This window comes from Bubalus kerabau, chromosome 9 (genome assembly GCF_029407905.1).
Source record: "Bubalus kerabau isolate K-KA32 ecotype Philippines breed swamp buffalo chromosome 9, PCC_UOA_SB_1v2, whole genome shotgun sequence".
NCBI classification, from domain to species: domain Eukaryota; kingdom Metazoa; phylum Chordata; class Mammalia; order Artiodactyla; family Bovidae; genus Bubalus; species Bubalus kerabau.
Window position 1 is genome coordinate 96,396,730 of NC_073632.1, and position 15,895 is coordinate 96,412,624.

At 44.3% G+C, this 15,895-nt stretch overlaps 1 protein-coding gene across 1 annotated transcript in view; it reads left to right on the forward strand.

The window, feature by feature from the left end:
* Positions 1-15,895, forward strand: part of MTHFD1L (methylenetetrahydrofolate dehydrogenase (NADP+ dependent) 1 like) — a 181,159-nt gene that overhangs the window by 160,062 nt on the left and 5,202 nt on the right. Inside the window, exon 27 of the mRNA XM_055535958.1 lies at positions 13,601-13,721. Coding sequence (XP_055391933.1) covers positions 13,601-13,690 — 90 coding nt within the window. The 3' untranslated portion in view covers positions 13,691-13,721. The remainder of the gene's footprint in view (positions 1-13,600; positions 13,722-15,895) is intronic.

A 15,895-nucleotide genomic window follows, 5' to 3' on the forward strand; every position in this document is an offset into this window, starting at 1 on the left:
TCTGCTTTATTGACTATGCCAAAGCCTTTGACTGTGTGGATCACAATAAACTGTGGAAAATTCTGAAAGAGATGGGAATACCAGACCACCTGATCTGCCTCTTGAGAAATTTGTATGCAGGTCAGGAAGCAACAATTAGAACTGGACATGGAACAACAGACTGGTTCCAAATAGGAAAAGGAGTACATCAAGGCTGTATCTTGTCACCCTGTTTAAATATGCAGAGTACATCATGAGAAATGCTGGACTGGAAGAAATACAAGCTGGAATCAAGATTGCTGGGAGAAATATCAATAACCTCAGATATGCAGATGACACCACCCTTATGGCAGAAAGTGAAGAGGAACTAAAAAGCCTCTTGATGAAGGTGAAGTGGAGAGTGAAAAAGTTGGCTTAAAGCTCAACATTCAGAAAATGAAGATCATGGCATCCGGTCCCATCACTTCATGGGAAATAGATGGGGAAACAGTGTCAGATTTTATTTTTCTGGGCTCCAAAATCACTGCAGATGGTGACTGCAGCCATGAAATTAAAAGAAGGAAAGTTATGACCAACCTAGATAGCATATTGAAAAGCAGAGACATGACTTTTCCAACAAAGGTTTGTCTAGTCAAGGCTATGGTTTTTCCTGTGGTCATATATGGATGTGAGAGTTGGACTGTGAAGAAGGCTGAGCGCCGAAGAATTGATGCTTTTGAAGTGTGGTGTTGGAGAAGACTCTTGAGAGTCCCTTGGACTGCAAGGAGATCCAACCAGTCCATTCTGAAGGAGATCAGCCCTGGGATTTCTTTGGAAGGAATGATGCTAAAGCTGAAACTCCAGTACTTTGGCCACCTCATGCAAAGAGTTGACTCATTGGAAAAGTCTCTGATGCTGGGAGGGATTGGCAGCGGGAGGAGAAGGGGATGACAGAGGATGAGGTGGCTAGATAGCATCACTGACTCAATGGACGGGAGTCTGAGTGGACTCTGGGAGTTCGTGATGGACAGGGAGGCCTGGCGTGCTGCGATTCATGGGGTCGCAAAGAGTCGGACACGACTGAGCGACTGAACTGAACTGAACTGAAAGAGGGTTATTTCATATTTGTAAAGGGGCCATTTCATCAACAGGAGATAACAGTCCTACATGTTTACACATCTAACCTTCAACGTAGATGAAGGAAAACTACAAGGAAAAATAGACAAAGCCACAAATATAGTAAGGGATTTTAAAACACCTCTCAGAACAAATAGACAGAAATGTAATAAGGATAATGGAAGACTTGAATAGCACTTTAATCCAACTTGATCTACCTAACTGGATTAAACACACTACTTAACAACATTAGAATACACATCCATTTCAAATGCAAACAGAATATTTGCCAAATAGACCATATTCTGGGCCACAAATTAATTCTCAGTAAATGTTGAAAGATTCAGATCATACAAAAATATCTTCCTTAACCACAGTGGAATTAAATTAGAGATCAACAATGAAAGACATAGGGAAAAACCCCAAACATTTGGAAATTAAATAAGCCACTGCTGCTGCTGCTAAGTTGCTTCAGTCGTGTCTGACTTTGTGTGACTCCATAGACGGCAGCCCACCAGGCTCCCCCGTCCCTGGGATTCTCTAGGCAAGAACACTGGAGTGGGTTGCCATTTCCTTCTCCAATGTATGAAAGTGAAAAGTGAAAGTGAAGTCACTCAGTCATGTCCGACTCTTAGCAACCCCATGGACTGCAGCCTACCAGGCTCCTCCGTCCATGGGATTTTCCAGGCAGCCACAGAGGAGGAGAAAACATTTGCAGGTCGTCTATCTCATGAGGACCTGTATATGGGTAATAAGTACATGAAAATATGCTTATCATCATTAGTCATTAGGGAAATGCAAATTAAGACTACAATGGGATACAACTATATAGCTCTTCAGTCAGTCAGTCAGTCAGTCAGTTCAGTCACTCAGTCGTGTCCGACTCTTTGCGACCCCATGAACTGCAGCATGCCAGGCCTCCCTATCCATCACCAACTCCCGGAGTTCACTCAGACTCACGTCCATCGAGTCAGTGATGCCATCCAGCCATCTCATCCTCTGTCGTCCCCTTCTCCTCCTGCCCCCAATCCCTCCCAGCATCAAAGTCTTTAGAATACCTGAAATTAAAAAGACTGACCATGCCAAGTGTTAGTGAGGATGTGAAAACAATTGGAACTCTCATACAGTGCTGGTGGGAACGTATAATAGTACAACACCTTTACAAAACAATTTGGTCCTGTCTTTAAAGGCTAAATATGCACCAACCATATGATCAAGTCATTCCATTCCTTACTCAAGAGAAATGAAATATATATCCATATAAAGGCCTACACATGAATGTTCACAGCAGTTTGTTTTGTGTACATGCTAAGTCGCTTCAGTCGTGTCTGACTCTTTGAGACTTCATAGACTGTAGCCTACCAGACTCCTCTGTCCATGGGACGCTCCAGGCAAGAATACTGGAGTGGGCCGCCATCCCCTCCTCCAGGGGATCTTCCTGACTCAAGGATTGAACCGAGGTCTCTTTAAGTCTCCTGCTATGGCAGGCAAATGCTTTACCACTACAATACCTGGAAAGTCCTTGTTTTGTGCACTCTTACAATGAATTTTACACTTGAACATGTGCAGTTGATTGTATACCACACTGCTAAATAATGCAATCTGTTTTTTAAAATAAAACTGCTCAAAGTACAGAAACATGAGGAAAAAATTTTAAAACAGAAAGATAAATGCATTAATTTTAATTTTCTATGCTACATAACAACTTACCACAAATTTAGCCCTTTTAAAACAACAGATGTTTGTTATCTCACAGCTAGCCATGAGTCCAAACCCAACTTAGCTAAGTTGCCTGCTTCAGGCTAGAGTAAGGGCTGTGGTCTCGTGTGAGGCTAGGGATTCTCTTCCATGCTTGCAGGGTGGTTAGCAGTTTTCAGTTCCTTGCAATTATAGGACTGAGGGCTCAGCCTCTTGCTGGCTGTCACTTGGAGGCAACACTTCAGTCTCAGGGGCCACATATGGTTTTTACCATCTGGCTTTTCATGCCCCCTCATACCATGGGCTCCCCTGGTGGCTCAGTGATAAAGAATCAGCCTGTAATGCAGGAGACCCGGGTTCAATCCCTGGGTCGGGAAGATCCCCTGGAGAAGGAAATGGCAACCCACTCCAATATTCTTGCAGAGAGAATCCCATGGACAGAAGAGCCTGATGGGCTACAATCCCAGGGGTCTCACTTGGACATAACTTACCCACTAAACAACATGATAGTTTATCAAAAGCCAACATGGGGTAAAGTTGAGTCTGCTGAGATAGAGGAACCTATCACCTTTGCCATGTGCTTCTGGTTAGAAGTAAGTCACAAGTCTCACCTGCCCTCAGGGAGAGGCAGCTACTGGGAGTCACCCAGTGTTGTGAGTGAGGTATAGCCACAGTGACTGTTGTTTAGTTGCTAAGTCGTGTCTGACTCTCTGTGACCCCATGGACTGTAGCCCGACAGGCTCCTCTGTCCATGGGATTCTCCAGGCAAGAATACTGGAGTGGGTTGCCATTTCCTTCTCCAGGGGAATCTTCCCAACCCAGGGATTGAACCCATATCTCACGTCTCCTGCATTGACAGGTGGGTTCTTTACCACTAACACCACCTGGAAAACCCATATCCACAATATGGCGTAGCAAATGGAAATGGAGGCAATAGAAAGGAATCCCCAGGAGCATGGCAAAGGGAGATCCCACCATCAGCTGTTTAGCAGGGCTACAGGAGGAAGGGCTCCAGCAGGATGGCTGTAAGGAAAACTAACCTCATGCATCAGCAATGTGAAGGGATGACCAAGGCTGTCAGGGTGCACTAGTGCGTGAATGATAGCTCTATTGAAAGCCAACCTAATAAAGATACAAGACAGTGATTAACTCTAGGAGAAACAGGGGTTGCACAAGAATGAGAATGTGATCAGAATATGTATGATGGCCCTCCTATGAGTAATATTTACATTGTCCTAATAAATCTTACGGAGAAGGCAATGGCACCCCACTCCAGTACTCTTGCTTGGAAAATCCCTGGATGGAGGAGCCTGGTGGGCTGCAGTCCATGGGGTCGCTAAGAGTCGGACACGACTGAGCGACTTCACTTTCACTTTTCACTTTCATGCATTGGAGACGGAAATAGCAGCCCACTCCAGTGTTCTTGCCTGGAGAATCCCAGGGACAGGGGAGCCTGGTGGGCTGCCGTCTATGGGGTTGCACAGAGTCGGACACGACTGAAGTGACTTAGCATAGCATAGCATAGCAATAAATCTTAAGAGTCCCTTGGACTGCAAGGAGATCCAACCAGTCCATTCTGAAGGAGATCAGCCCTGGGATTTCTTTGGAAGGAATGATGCTAAAGCTGAAACTCCAGTACTTTGGCCACCTCATGCGAAGAGTTGACTCATTGGAAAAGACTCTGATGCTGGGAGGGATTAGGGGCAGGAGGACCAGGGGACGACAGAGGATGAGATGGCTGGATGGCATCACTGACTCGATGGATGTGAATCTGAGTGAACTCCGGGAGTTGGTGATGGACAGGAGGCCTGGCGTGCTGCAATTCATGGGGTTGCAAAGAGTCCGACACAACTGAGCAACTGAACTGAACTGAATAAATCCTGATCTGACCAAAAGTAACAATAGCTGTATATTTGAGAGATGAAAAGAGTGTTCTACTGATATCTGGTCTGAACCACCTAAAGGGGAAAAAAAAAAAGGTAGCAGAACAATGTAGGTCTCTAGTATTTAAAATGGTTAAATTAGGTAGTCCCTTGGACAGCACAGAGCTCAATCAGTCAATCCTAAAGGAAACCAACCCTGAATATTCATTGGAAGGACTGTTGCTGAAGCTGAGGCCTTTGGCCACCTGATTCGAAGAGATGACTCATTAGAAAAAACCTTGATGCTGGGAAAGATTGAAGGCAAAAGGAGAAGAGGGCAGCAGAGGATGAAATGGTTGGATGGCAGGACCAACACAATAGACATGAGTTTGAGCAAACTCCAGGAGACTCCAGGAGATAGTGAAGGACAGTGAAACCGTCCATGAGGTCAGACATGACTTAGTGACTGAACAGCAACAAAAACAAAATTAGATGGCAGGGTGGTCATGAATTGTTTCCTAATGCAGTTTCCTGGTCAGGCCTCGGCCAGCCAAATGTCCAGTTGGTAAACAGTAGAGAAGACAACTCCTTTGCTTTAAAATAATGGATACAGTTTGCCCCATCTTACTGTTTTCCTGCTGCAGCAGCTTATTATCTCTGGGGAAGAGCTTTGCCAGGGTCAAGGGGAAGGGAGTTGAAAAGAAAAGGGAAATGACGTGGGCAGCTATGTCTTCGATACCAAGCTCCTTGAAGAAAAGACCAGCTCAACTAAGTAAAGGAAGGTTTCATGATCCCCCATGCCTTCCCCTTCCTCCTCTTTTATTTCCTTTATCCCTTCTTACAAGAGTTCCAGAATAATTTAATTGCCAGTAGGACCTTGGGATAAAACAGACGTCCAGAACAGCACAGTTCGTTTTCAGAAGCTGAGGTTCTCAGAAACCAGAATTTGATTACTTAATAGTGAGTTTCCGAACAATGAAACGTTATTAAATTGATTTGTTTTGGCAAAGCTGGCAGAGGTTCTCCTGGCCTGCCACCTGCCCATCGGAGGACTGGTGAATGAATATACTGCAAAATTTCAAGCAGAGAGGAGCAGTGTGGGAAGAATTAAATTCGTGCTGCTGCTGTTCACATCGTCTTCTTTGGCTTGCACAGAGAGAGAAATCGTCTTTATTTTCATGAAGACTGAACTCATTTTAAAATCATACCTGTTTTTAGTTTTTCCTCACACTTCTAAAGTTTTCTCTCTTAATATTTGTCATCAAAGGTCCTTGTTTGCTTGGTACTCTGTTGTTGTGTAGTCAACTAAGTCTCTTCTGACTCTTCGTGACCCCGTGGACTGTAGCCCACCAGGCTCCTCTGTCCTCAGCTCTCTCCCAGAGTTTACTTAAACTTGTGTGCATTGAGTCAGTGATGCCATCCAACCATCTCATCCTCTGTCATCCCCTTCTTCTGGCCTTCAATCTTTCCCAGCATCAGTGTCTTTTCCAGTGAGTCAGCTCTTGGCATCAAGTGGCCAAAGTACTGGAGCTTTAGCTTCAGCAACAGTCCTTCCAATGAATATTCAGGGTTGGTTTCCTTTAGGATGGATTGGTTTGATCTCCTTGCAGTCCAAGGTGCAGTTAAGAGTCTTCTCACTTAGGTCTCAGTTAATGGGTCTAGTGCCAGAGCTGATTGTCATTAGTAGGATTGACAGAAAGGGGCCTGTTTTAAAATTGCCTATAGAGCCAGAAAAATTAGGAGGAAATCTAATGAACCCTTTTTTCTTACCTGAGAAACATATAATTAACATATAAAGAGCCAGTCCATGAAGATGACATTCTTTCTTGTCCTGGATGTCACACTGTATGGCTTTGTGGCCCAGAGCTGCCCATGCAGGAAGCCTGGGGATAAAGCCACCACCCAAAGGACAATAGAGAGAAGCCCGCAGGTGGCACATTCCATTGTGCCCCCTCTGATCTTCCAGGCAGGGGGACAGGAAGGACAGTGTCTTACTGAGCAAGCCAGCATGGAGCTTTCCTGGCAACCACAGTTGAAAACTGATTAAGGGTTCCATACTTGAAATCAGAGCCAAAAAAAGGAAAATAAATTCTTTAGTGTATGTGTGTGGGGGCGGGGCAGGGGGGAGACATCTCAAGTGCAGAGTGGTCTTTGAACTTAAAAAGCTGTAGTACTTGAGTTCTTTAGCTTATGGATGAAAGCTGCCCAATTTCTTCATTTCCTTTGTTGACATTCGGTCGGTCAGACCCTTCTGCTTCATATTTATTTTCCTTTTCTCCTAAAGCACTCTGCCTAATCCCTCATTTTCCAAAAGGCAGGGCCCATTGACTTTACATTATGCAGTTGATCCTTGAACAACAGGGGTTGAACAGGGCGGGTCCACTTCTACATAGATTCTTTTTTTCAGTTAAATATGACAGTACTACACAATCCAAGATCTGCGTTGGTTGAATCCGAGGATAGGGAGGAACGGTGGATACTGAGGGCCAACTACAAATGATCCGTGGATTTTCAATCTTCCTGGACATCAGTGCCTCTAACACCCACATGATTCAAGGGTCAAATGTAGAGTGTGTTGGCAACCACTCTCCTTGAGTCTCCTCTCTCCAGCCACATTCCTTTGTTTAGAAATTACCCTAGTTACCTCTTCTAAGTTTTCATCTTCCTGAGAATCAGATTTCAGAATTGTGCATGTGGAATTATCTAAGTCCTGTATTTAACTATATACATACATGTAATATAATCACATGGCTTATATAAGAATAGAAAATTACCTGGGAGTTTGCACAAGAAATTGTTTACATGGGTCACCTCTGGGAAGCAGTATTAAGGAAGCAAGCCTTGGCTTTTTAGTTTTATTATTTTTTACTTCTTGATTGAAAGTGCTTTCTTTTTGAAAGTATTTTGTTGAAAGTTAGGTTTTTTAAACTAATGGAAAAGTTAGTTTGGCACAGGATTCTTACCCCTAAGAATTATAGTTTCCTTTACAAAAGAAGAGAGAAATAACTGTACTTGCTCAGTCTTTTATTCCAGGCCATTGAAGTAAGTTGGAATCATCTGAGCTCTGTAATACTGGCCCAATACCTGGGCACAACAGAGTCATCTTTACAGCCATTGAACTTGACTGCTGTCTTTGAAAGTCAGAGGTTAAGAATTTATTATGTTCATTCTTTTTATATAAAAAGCAAAGAATGAAAAGGTTTTTTTGGTTTTCTTTTTTTTTTTTTTTTTTAAACCAAAAATAGTGACTTGACCCAAATGATCCACTTTTAATGGTCTCTTCCTCTGGAAGCAGGGACCAGGTCCTGGTCACCTTGGTGTCCCCATGGTGAGTGATCAGCAAAGGATTGTGGGTTGAATGAAGCCAAGCCTCACTGTCCTTTTGCATAGGAACAGGCATTCGTTGGCCACCAGGAGAGGTAAATGCGCTCTGAAAATGCACCAAGCACCCAGAACATCCCTGGCAGTCACGGGCTGTGCAGGAGGTTCTTACCTAACCCAGAAAGAAATCCCAGAGCATCCATCACCACCAAGTCAAGCACGTGGAATTCCTCTTCATTACCATAACTTGTAATACCTCTCCTCTTTCCTTTAACTCAGTATTTATACTGGACATTTTTCCTCGTGTATCATCTTAGAGTAGCTTGCCTAATTATCCACATGACCATGAGATATATACAGTTCTGTCCCTCACATCCAAAGGCATTGGGAGGGAATAATCCTAATCCTCAAGAAGTTTTCTTTCTGCTTGTTACGTAACTCCCTAATCATCCTCCATTTTACTCATCTGTTTTAAAATATATTTTTTACAGGCCTAATATTGTCAGGCACTGTATTTACAATTCAGAAGATACTTTTGCTCAATAGTTTAAATTTTTGACTTATTGTTTCATCAAAAAGAATCTTTTTATTTAGATTATATCATCATGTAATTAATCATTGCAGTCATTTTGGTTGTTTTTAAATTTTTGAAATGAGATATGTGTGTTCAGTCATCAATTTGATGGAGGAAAGATATAGAAGGGATTCCATTTCAGGTCATGAACTGAAGGAACAAAATAGGTGTGAGTTAAAATGCTTATTTCTTTTTTTGAATTAAAACAAACTTGGATGGCTTATCCAGTAGGAAAAAGTAGTAGATTTAAGGAGAAGGCAGAAAAGAAATTATTTCACAAGCGCAACAAAATTAACTATGATAACATTTTGGCTAAGTGGTTGGTAAATATGATTCTGTCATTTTATGAAACAGATTTTTGGGTAATTTTTCTACTCATTCTAAGAGTGTTCTACGTTTACTTCTGAATGACAAGTTTTTAAGTATATGAATATTTTCTCTTTACTGGTTTTAATGAACATTCATAAAAGCTATTCCTACAGCTCATAATTTCTCTCAAATAAGCTTAACTTGAAATCAAAGATTTGGAAGATTCATTGTGGCTAAAATTAGGGCCGTGATGGGCAAAAAAGCATGTTTTTCAGCCTTTGTAAAAGAATCCATTAATGCAGCATGACAAGTAAGTACAATTTTGTGGCCCCTGGTTATTTTAAGCAGGAGGCCTTCTTAGAGGGCACACAAATAAAGTCAACATAGATCACCACTGACCCCAGGCATGGGGCCAGAGGTCAACTCCCAAGGGCTGTCCACATTCTTTCCTGTCATTCTATGCTGACTCTTGTCTGGGGGCTCCAATCCTTTGGTGACAGACTTTGCTCAGCAGGACTTTTTTTTTTTTAGTAGTCTTTTTTTTCTATTATTTTTGTCTGTGCTGGGTCTTGGATGCTGTGTTCGGGCTTTCTCTACTTGTGGGGAGCAGGGACTACTTTACGTTGCAGTGATCGGGCTTCTCTTTATGGTGGCTCTCGGGGTTGCAATGCACAGGCTTAGCTGTTCCACAGCAGGTGGGATCTTCCCGGATCGGGGATTGAACCCATGTCCCCTGCATTGACAGGCAGATTCTTAGCCACTGTGCCATCAGGGAAGTCCTCAGCAGGAATTTTATTTTAAAAATATCTGGACTGGAGGTGGTTTTGTCCCCAGGGCTGGGAGTCACCCCAGCTCTGCATGCTCCACACACTTGTCTATTGTTCATCCCAAATAAACTGGATTCTTGATTCTTGGAAGTGACTATTGCATCATTGGAAAGAAACATGGGAGTCTTCTGAGAACTCATTTTTCCTCCCATTTGAGTAAAATAAGTTGAAAATAGAGGAAAGACATTTTATACTTCCTGGCATGTAATATCTTGGCTACTTTGAAAAGCTCCCAGTTTTGTGACAGCATCAGAATGACCTAAAGACACACGCGCTGATTCAGTGCAGCTGGCGGTTCAGCTCCAGGAAGCGCACAAATCACACTGTCTTTGTCAACCTTGGTCTGGCACCAGCTAAACGTGAATGATGGAGAGTTGAATTTTCACATCTGTAAAAATAGCGTGTGAACAAGCAGGCAGGGCAATTGTGTTGTCCACAATAGAAGATTCCGTTGTCACTTTGGCCCCAGATGCACTGCCTTCGGGGTTCTTCCTGGGCTTTCTCACCTCATGTGGGTTTATATCTGATCTGCCTCATACTGAATTCTGCCCTGGAGTGAAGAGCGCTGCAGCTTAGAAGCAGCAGCCATCAAGTCTGGGTTGGGATCCTCACCCGGATCCCCTCAACCTAGAGAGTGAATTAAATTAGAGGTGGAGCAGATTCACTGTGGCTGACTGTGACTGCTCATTTCTTCTTCTTCTTTTTTTAATGTTTTCAACTTTCTAATGTATAAAATTGGAGTATAACCAATTAACAGTGTTCCAGTAGTTTCAAGGGAACAGCAAAGGGACTCAGCCATACATATACATGTATCCACGTGTGCATGCGTGTTCAGTCACTCAGTCATGTCCGACTCTTTGCAATCCCATGAACTGCTGTAGGCCACCAGGCTCTTCTGTCCATGGGATTCTCCAGGCAAGAATACTGGAGCAGGTTGCCATTTCTTTCTCCAAGGGGTCTTCCCGAGCCAGGGATTGAACCCGCATCTCCTAAGACTCCTGCATCGGCAAGTGGATTCTTTACCACTGAGCCACCTGGGAAACCCATATATGTACCCATTTTCCCCCAAACTCACCTCCCATCCAGGCTGCCACATAACATTGAGTGGAGTTCCGTGCGCTATACAGCAGGTCCTTATTGGTTATCCATTTTAAATATAGCAGTGTGTACATGTCCATCCCAAACTGTAAAACGTTGATTCCTTTTTCCAAATCCATATCCCCACACAGATCATAAGGGCATCTTTAAATATTCATGTCAGAATGCGATTAGGTAGGAAAACTGCTGTAGAGTAACTGGTATGACTTTGTAGCCCAGGCAACTGAAAAAAATATGGACTGTTCTCACCAGCGTCCTTTGTGTTTGATGTCTCAGTGCTAAAACATTAAGCGTGGGTTTCTTTCTGGGTTCTCCTAGGAGAAGCCACTGTAGTAACCAGAGAAAAATGTTACCCCTTTGCTAGGAACAGAAACCTCAGGAGGATAAGTAGCCATCCGGATACCAGAAGCTTTAAAGTACGGGAAGTCCCCACCTACAAGCAGGTTGTGTGCCAGAAATTGTTTGTAATTCACTGCTTAATACCCAGAGCACATTTTCCTGGACACAGGCTATCAGTGGTGCCTCAGAAGCCTCTTTATAATATACTGAAATATATTATATTTCAATATATTCATATTTCAAACCATTATATACTGAAAAGTAGTCCTGTGCAGTCCTGAGCTGGCCACTATATCACGGTGCTTTACATCTGGCCGTGTAGACCCCTGTCATTCAGACTCACACAGTCCCGGAGGTTATGAGACCACAGGTGCGCAGGTTTCCTCCCTGACCTGCAGCTCATGCCAGGAAGAACTAACAGCCTTTTATCAAGGCTGAAAGGGCTTTCCTCACTGCTGCTCCTCAGCCCCTTCCCCTTGAGCTCCCTGTCCCAGGGCTAGAGGGAACGGTGGGAGAGACATCCTAGGCCACACTGACTAAGCCAGGGCTACTCCAATGGTCACATGCACACGAATCTCCTGGAGATGAGCCGAAATTGCAGGTTCTGATTCAGCTGGCCGAGGGTGGGCCCTGAGAGACTGGATTTCCCACAAGCTCCTGGGTGATAGCGATGCTACTGGTCTACAGTCCCCCCAAGTTTGAGTAGCAAGAACCTGTCAGCATCATAGGAGGGAAGAGTGGGTGGCGGATAGGGAATCCTGCCACTGCAGAAAGGACCTTAAGAGTGAGAGAGCTGAGATCTGAGACAGAGGCTTTATCTGGGTTCCTTTTGTGTTGAGAACTTTTGGCCAGGTGGGGAAGAAGTGGGTAATGCTAAAGTCAATAGGGAGCACTCTCCAGGAGCCTCATTCTCTGGCTCCTGGACACGTGTTTAGTGTGTGAGAATCACCAGAGGGAACTGGGCGGCTTCCCCTGCTCACCAAGGGTCTCTGGTGCAGGTGGACAAAGAGTGCACGTTGCAAAACCGATCTGGACACAGTGCAGCAAAACGGTGAGGCACGGGCCTGGTTTTAATTCTGTCTCCACCACTGACGTGTCCTTGAGCACATCCTTTGTGCCTAAGTATCCTGAATTCAGGCTTCCCAGGTGGTACTAGTGGTTAAAAAATCTGCCTGCCACTGCAGGAGACATAAGAGACGTGGGTTCGATCCCTGGATCAGGAAGATCCCCTGGAGGAGGAAACGGCAACCTACTCCAGTATTCTTGCCTGGAGAATCCCATGGACACAACAGCTTAGCAGGTTATGGTCCATGGGTCACAAAGAGTCAGACACAACTGGAGCAACTTAGCATGCACACATCTTCTGTCTTCATCAGTAAAGTGAGGTTAAAATTAGTGCCTACTTCTAACGGTAATGGGGAACTTAAGTTATCCACATAAGACTATGAAGTGCCCATACGGTGGTGGTAGTGGTGTTTAAATGAGTAATTTGAGATTATAGGCATGGAATTCAATTTCTCATTTTACTGTTTATTACTTGTGTGGTGGTGGGTTAGTCGCTAAGTCGTGTCCACCTCTTGCGACCCCATGGACTAGCCCGCCAGGCTCCTCTGTCCATGGAATTTTCCAGGCAGGAATACTAGAGTGGGTTGCCATTTCCTTCTCCAGAGGATCTTCCTGAACCAGGGATCGAACCTGGGTCTCCTGCATGGCCGGCAGATTCTTTATCAACTGAGCTGCCAGGGAAGCCCCTATTACCTTTGCAGCCTTGGGCAAATGACTTCACACCTCTGACCTTCAATTATGTTCCTTGTAACATGGAAATTATAAAAGTACCTACTTCATAGGGTTTGGGGAATGATGGAAAAAAGTAAAGGGAATTTACTTTTACATTGGAAATTCCCCTTTGGTCCAGTGGTTAGGACTCCACACATGTACTGCAGCAGGCACAGATTCTGTCCCTGGTTGGGCAGCTAAGTGCAGCCAAAAAGAAAAAAAAAGTAATAAGAAAAAATGAAAGTGCTTGTACAATGCCTGGCACATAGTAAGTTCTCCATAAACAACAGTTCTAGCTGGTAAAGTAGACCAGCTGGAGAACAGGAGTTTTCAAACCATGCTCCAAGAGTTAGCAATTCTACCAAAATGTGTCTTAGGGGTAGTCAGCAGGCTGTCATTGGACCCATCCACACCCACTGTCCCCTTCAGCCAGAGGGGCTCATCTTTGTAGGGCTTCATCATCAAGATTTGACTTAGAAAAAAGGGTTCACAGGTCACTATTTGGGAGTTATGGTGTCTTGTGGGACCATGGGGGGGATTTCCTTTCCTTGAACAAAGATTGAAATAGCAGATGGTAGATATAAAATGATACGTGTATATATAACCCAAAGTTACATGGGGCTGAACTGAATTAGAGTTAATTTATGTCGTTGGATGGACATTGTCCAGAGTGATCACACTGCAACATGGCTAATGTTGTAATCTCTTGTTCTCTCCCCTAGATGAGCACCATGCCAGGACTGCCGACTCGGCCCTGCTTCTACGACATAGATCTTGATACAGAAACAGAGCAGGTTAAAGGCTTGTTCTGAGTGAGCGAGATTTTCACAGGACCCGATTCAGGTAGGCTCTTGGGCTTTTTCCTTTTCCTTTCTTTCTTTGCTTTTTTATTTTTCCCCCCTAGTTCAGATCTCTTTTTGTTTTATTTTTCTTATATTTCTTATGCAAATGGTCTGATATGTAATTTCCTCACTTGGTTACTGTGAACCCATTCCTAGCTACGGTCATGACTGGGGTCACTCCTGGGTATGGATATGTTTTTAGATGGGCAGCTCCTTGGTTTGCCTGGATTCAATTCCAATGAAAGTCAATCACGCCATCTCTGAGTATAGATTTAAGACGTCTCTCTGACAAAGGAGTCCTGTAAACTCATTACTCTTTTTCTAGACTTAGAACTAATATCTACTGTCATCAAGTCCACCAACTGTACCTTATACCACACATCCCTTAGTCCAGAGTTAGAAGCATGTGATCAAGGACTCCTGGTGTGTTTCTTTCCTGGGGTTGCCATAACAGTGTCACAACTGGGTGACTCAAACAACAGATGTTTATGCTCCCACAATTCTGGAGGTGAGAAGTCCAAAGTCAAGGTGTCATCCAAAGGCCGTGCATTCAGATTCTGGCAGAACCCTTGCTGGCCTCTTCCTAGCTTCTGGTGGTGGCCATCCATCCTTGTCATCCCTCTGTCTCCTCCCTGTCTTTTCCCTAAAAGACACCAGGCACATTGAATGGCAACCCACCTTACCTTGATTTTATCTGCTAAGACCCTATTTCCAGTTAAAGTCACTGTCATAGGTACTAGGTCAGGACTTCAGTGTACTTTTGCAGGATAGAGTGTAACTCATGGCACTGTCACACAGCAGGTGGTTGGGCTCTTATAACACTGGAAAGACTCAGAGATGGGACAGATCTTCTAGCTCCAAGGGTCCTGTGAGTCACAGGAAAGGACAGGGCAGCAGAAATGAAAGCCCTTGATGACTCACCAGCCACACAGTGTGGAGGGTTGGGCTTGCCTTGGAGCTGGCTTAGGCAGCCCAGGGCAGGAGGGAGTGCGGGGCTTTGGTTTCATTCACGTCTGCCTCTCTGTCCTACGATCATACCTGCTGACTTCTGCCCTGGCTTCCCATCGCGAAGAACACCCTCCTAATTCTCCTCCCTGGAAAACTCCATCAGAAGTTGAGAGACCTGGAGCTGCTCTTCCCCACCCATGTATCAAACACATCCTCAGCGTATTCTCAAGATGCTTTCCTTCCCCGCAAACACCCCATTCCTTCTCCCACTCCCTCCAGTTCCTGGTCCTTAGCCCAGTACCCTTCCCTCTTGCCAGCATATTCTGAGCCTTCCGGATGAGCTTGTTTGACCTGAAGACCCTTCTTTCCAGTTGTCCCTGAGTTATGCCCTAAGCCAGTCACACAGGACTCTCAATTTCTGTTTGTTTCACCTGTTATGTAGTCTCTTAGTCGTGTCCGACTCTTTTGAGATCCCATGGACTGTAGCCCACCAGGCTCCTCTGTCCATGGGATTCTCTGAGCAAAAATACTGGAGTGGGAAGCCATTCCCTTCTCCAGGGGATCTTCCTGACCCAGGGATAGAACCTGTGTCTCCTGCTTAGCAGGTGGATTCTTTACCACTGAGCCACATGAGAAGCCTTGTTGTTTCACTGTCAGTAGTCAACACGGGGAATTTGTTTGTTTTTTGTTAAGTCTCTGCTACTGTTACACTGAAGACTTAGGCTAGGATGAGCAAGGTAAAAGACGAATTAATACGAAGTTTGGGATTTGGGTTGTGTGTGTGGTGTTCGGGGTTGTCCATGTGTGTTTTTTGCTGAGGAGTGAGAGCTGTATTTAGTTTTAACCACAACCACCCTTCATATCCTTCTCATTACTGATGAAGAAAACTGCAGAAAATAAACTAAAGAGGCTGATTTAACAGAGAAGCCCATAAGCTTGAGCTTTGATAACAACAGTTCTTTTGGTCTTTTGATTCGATGGTGCATGTGTATGTGTGTGAAGGCCTGGGGTTTCCCAGCCAGGCCTTGGGGAAAATCACAGTATCATTTCTCTTAAACTTTGTGTTGACTCTGTCCAGACTAATCTCTCTTGTCATGTCAAGCCATCAAACCACATTTCTGCCACTTAATTGTTTTTCTCCAGAACAAGAATGTGCAGTTCTTTTCTCTCTCTGGGACAGTTCTTTTTCAGTCTCTTGGTCCATTTTTATTTGTTCTCCACATAGGT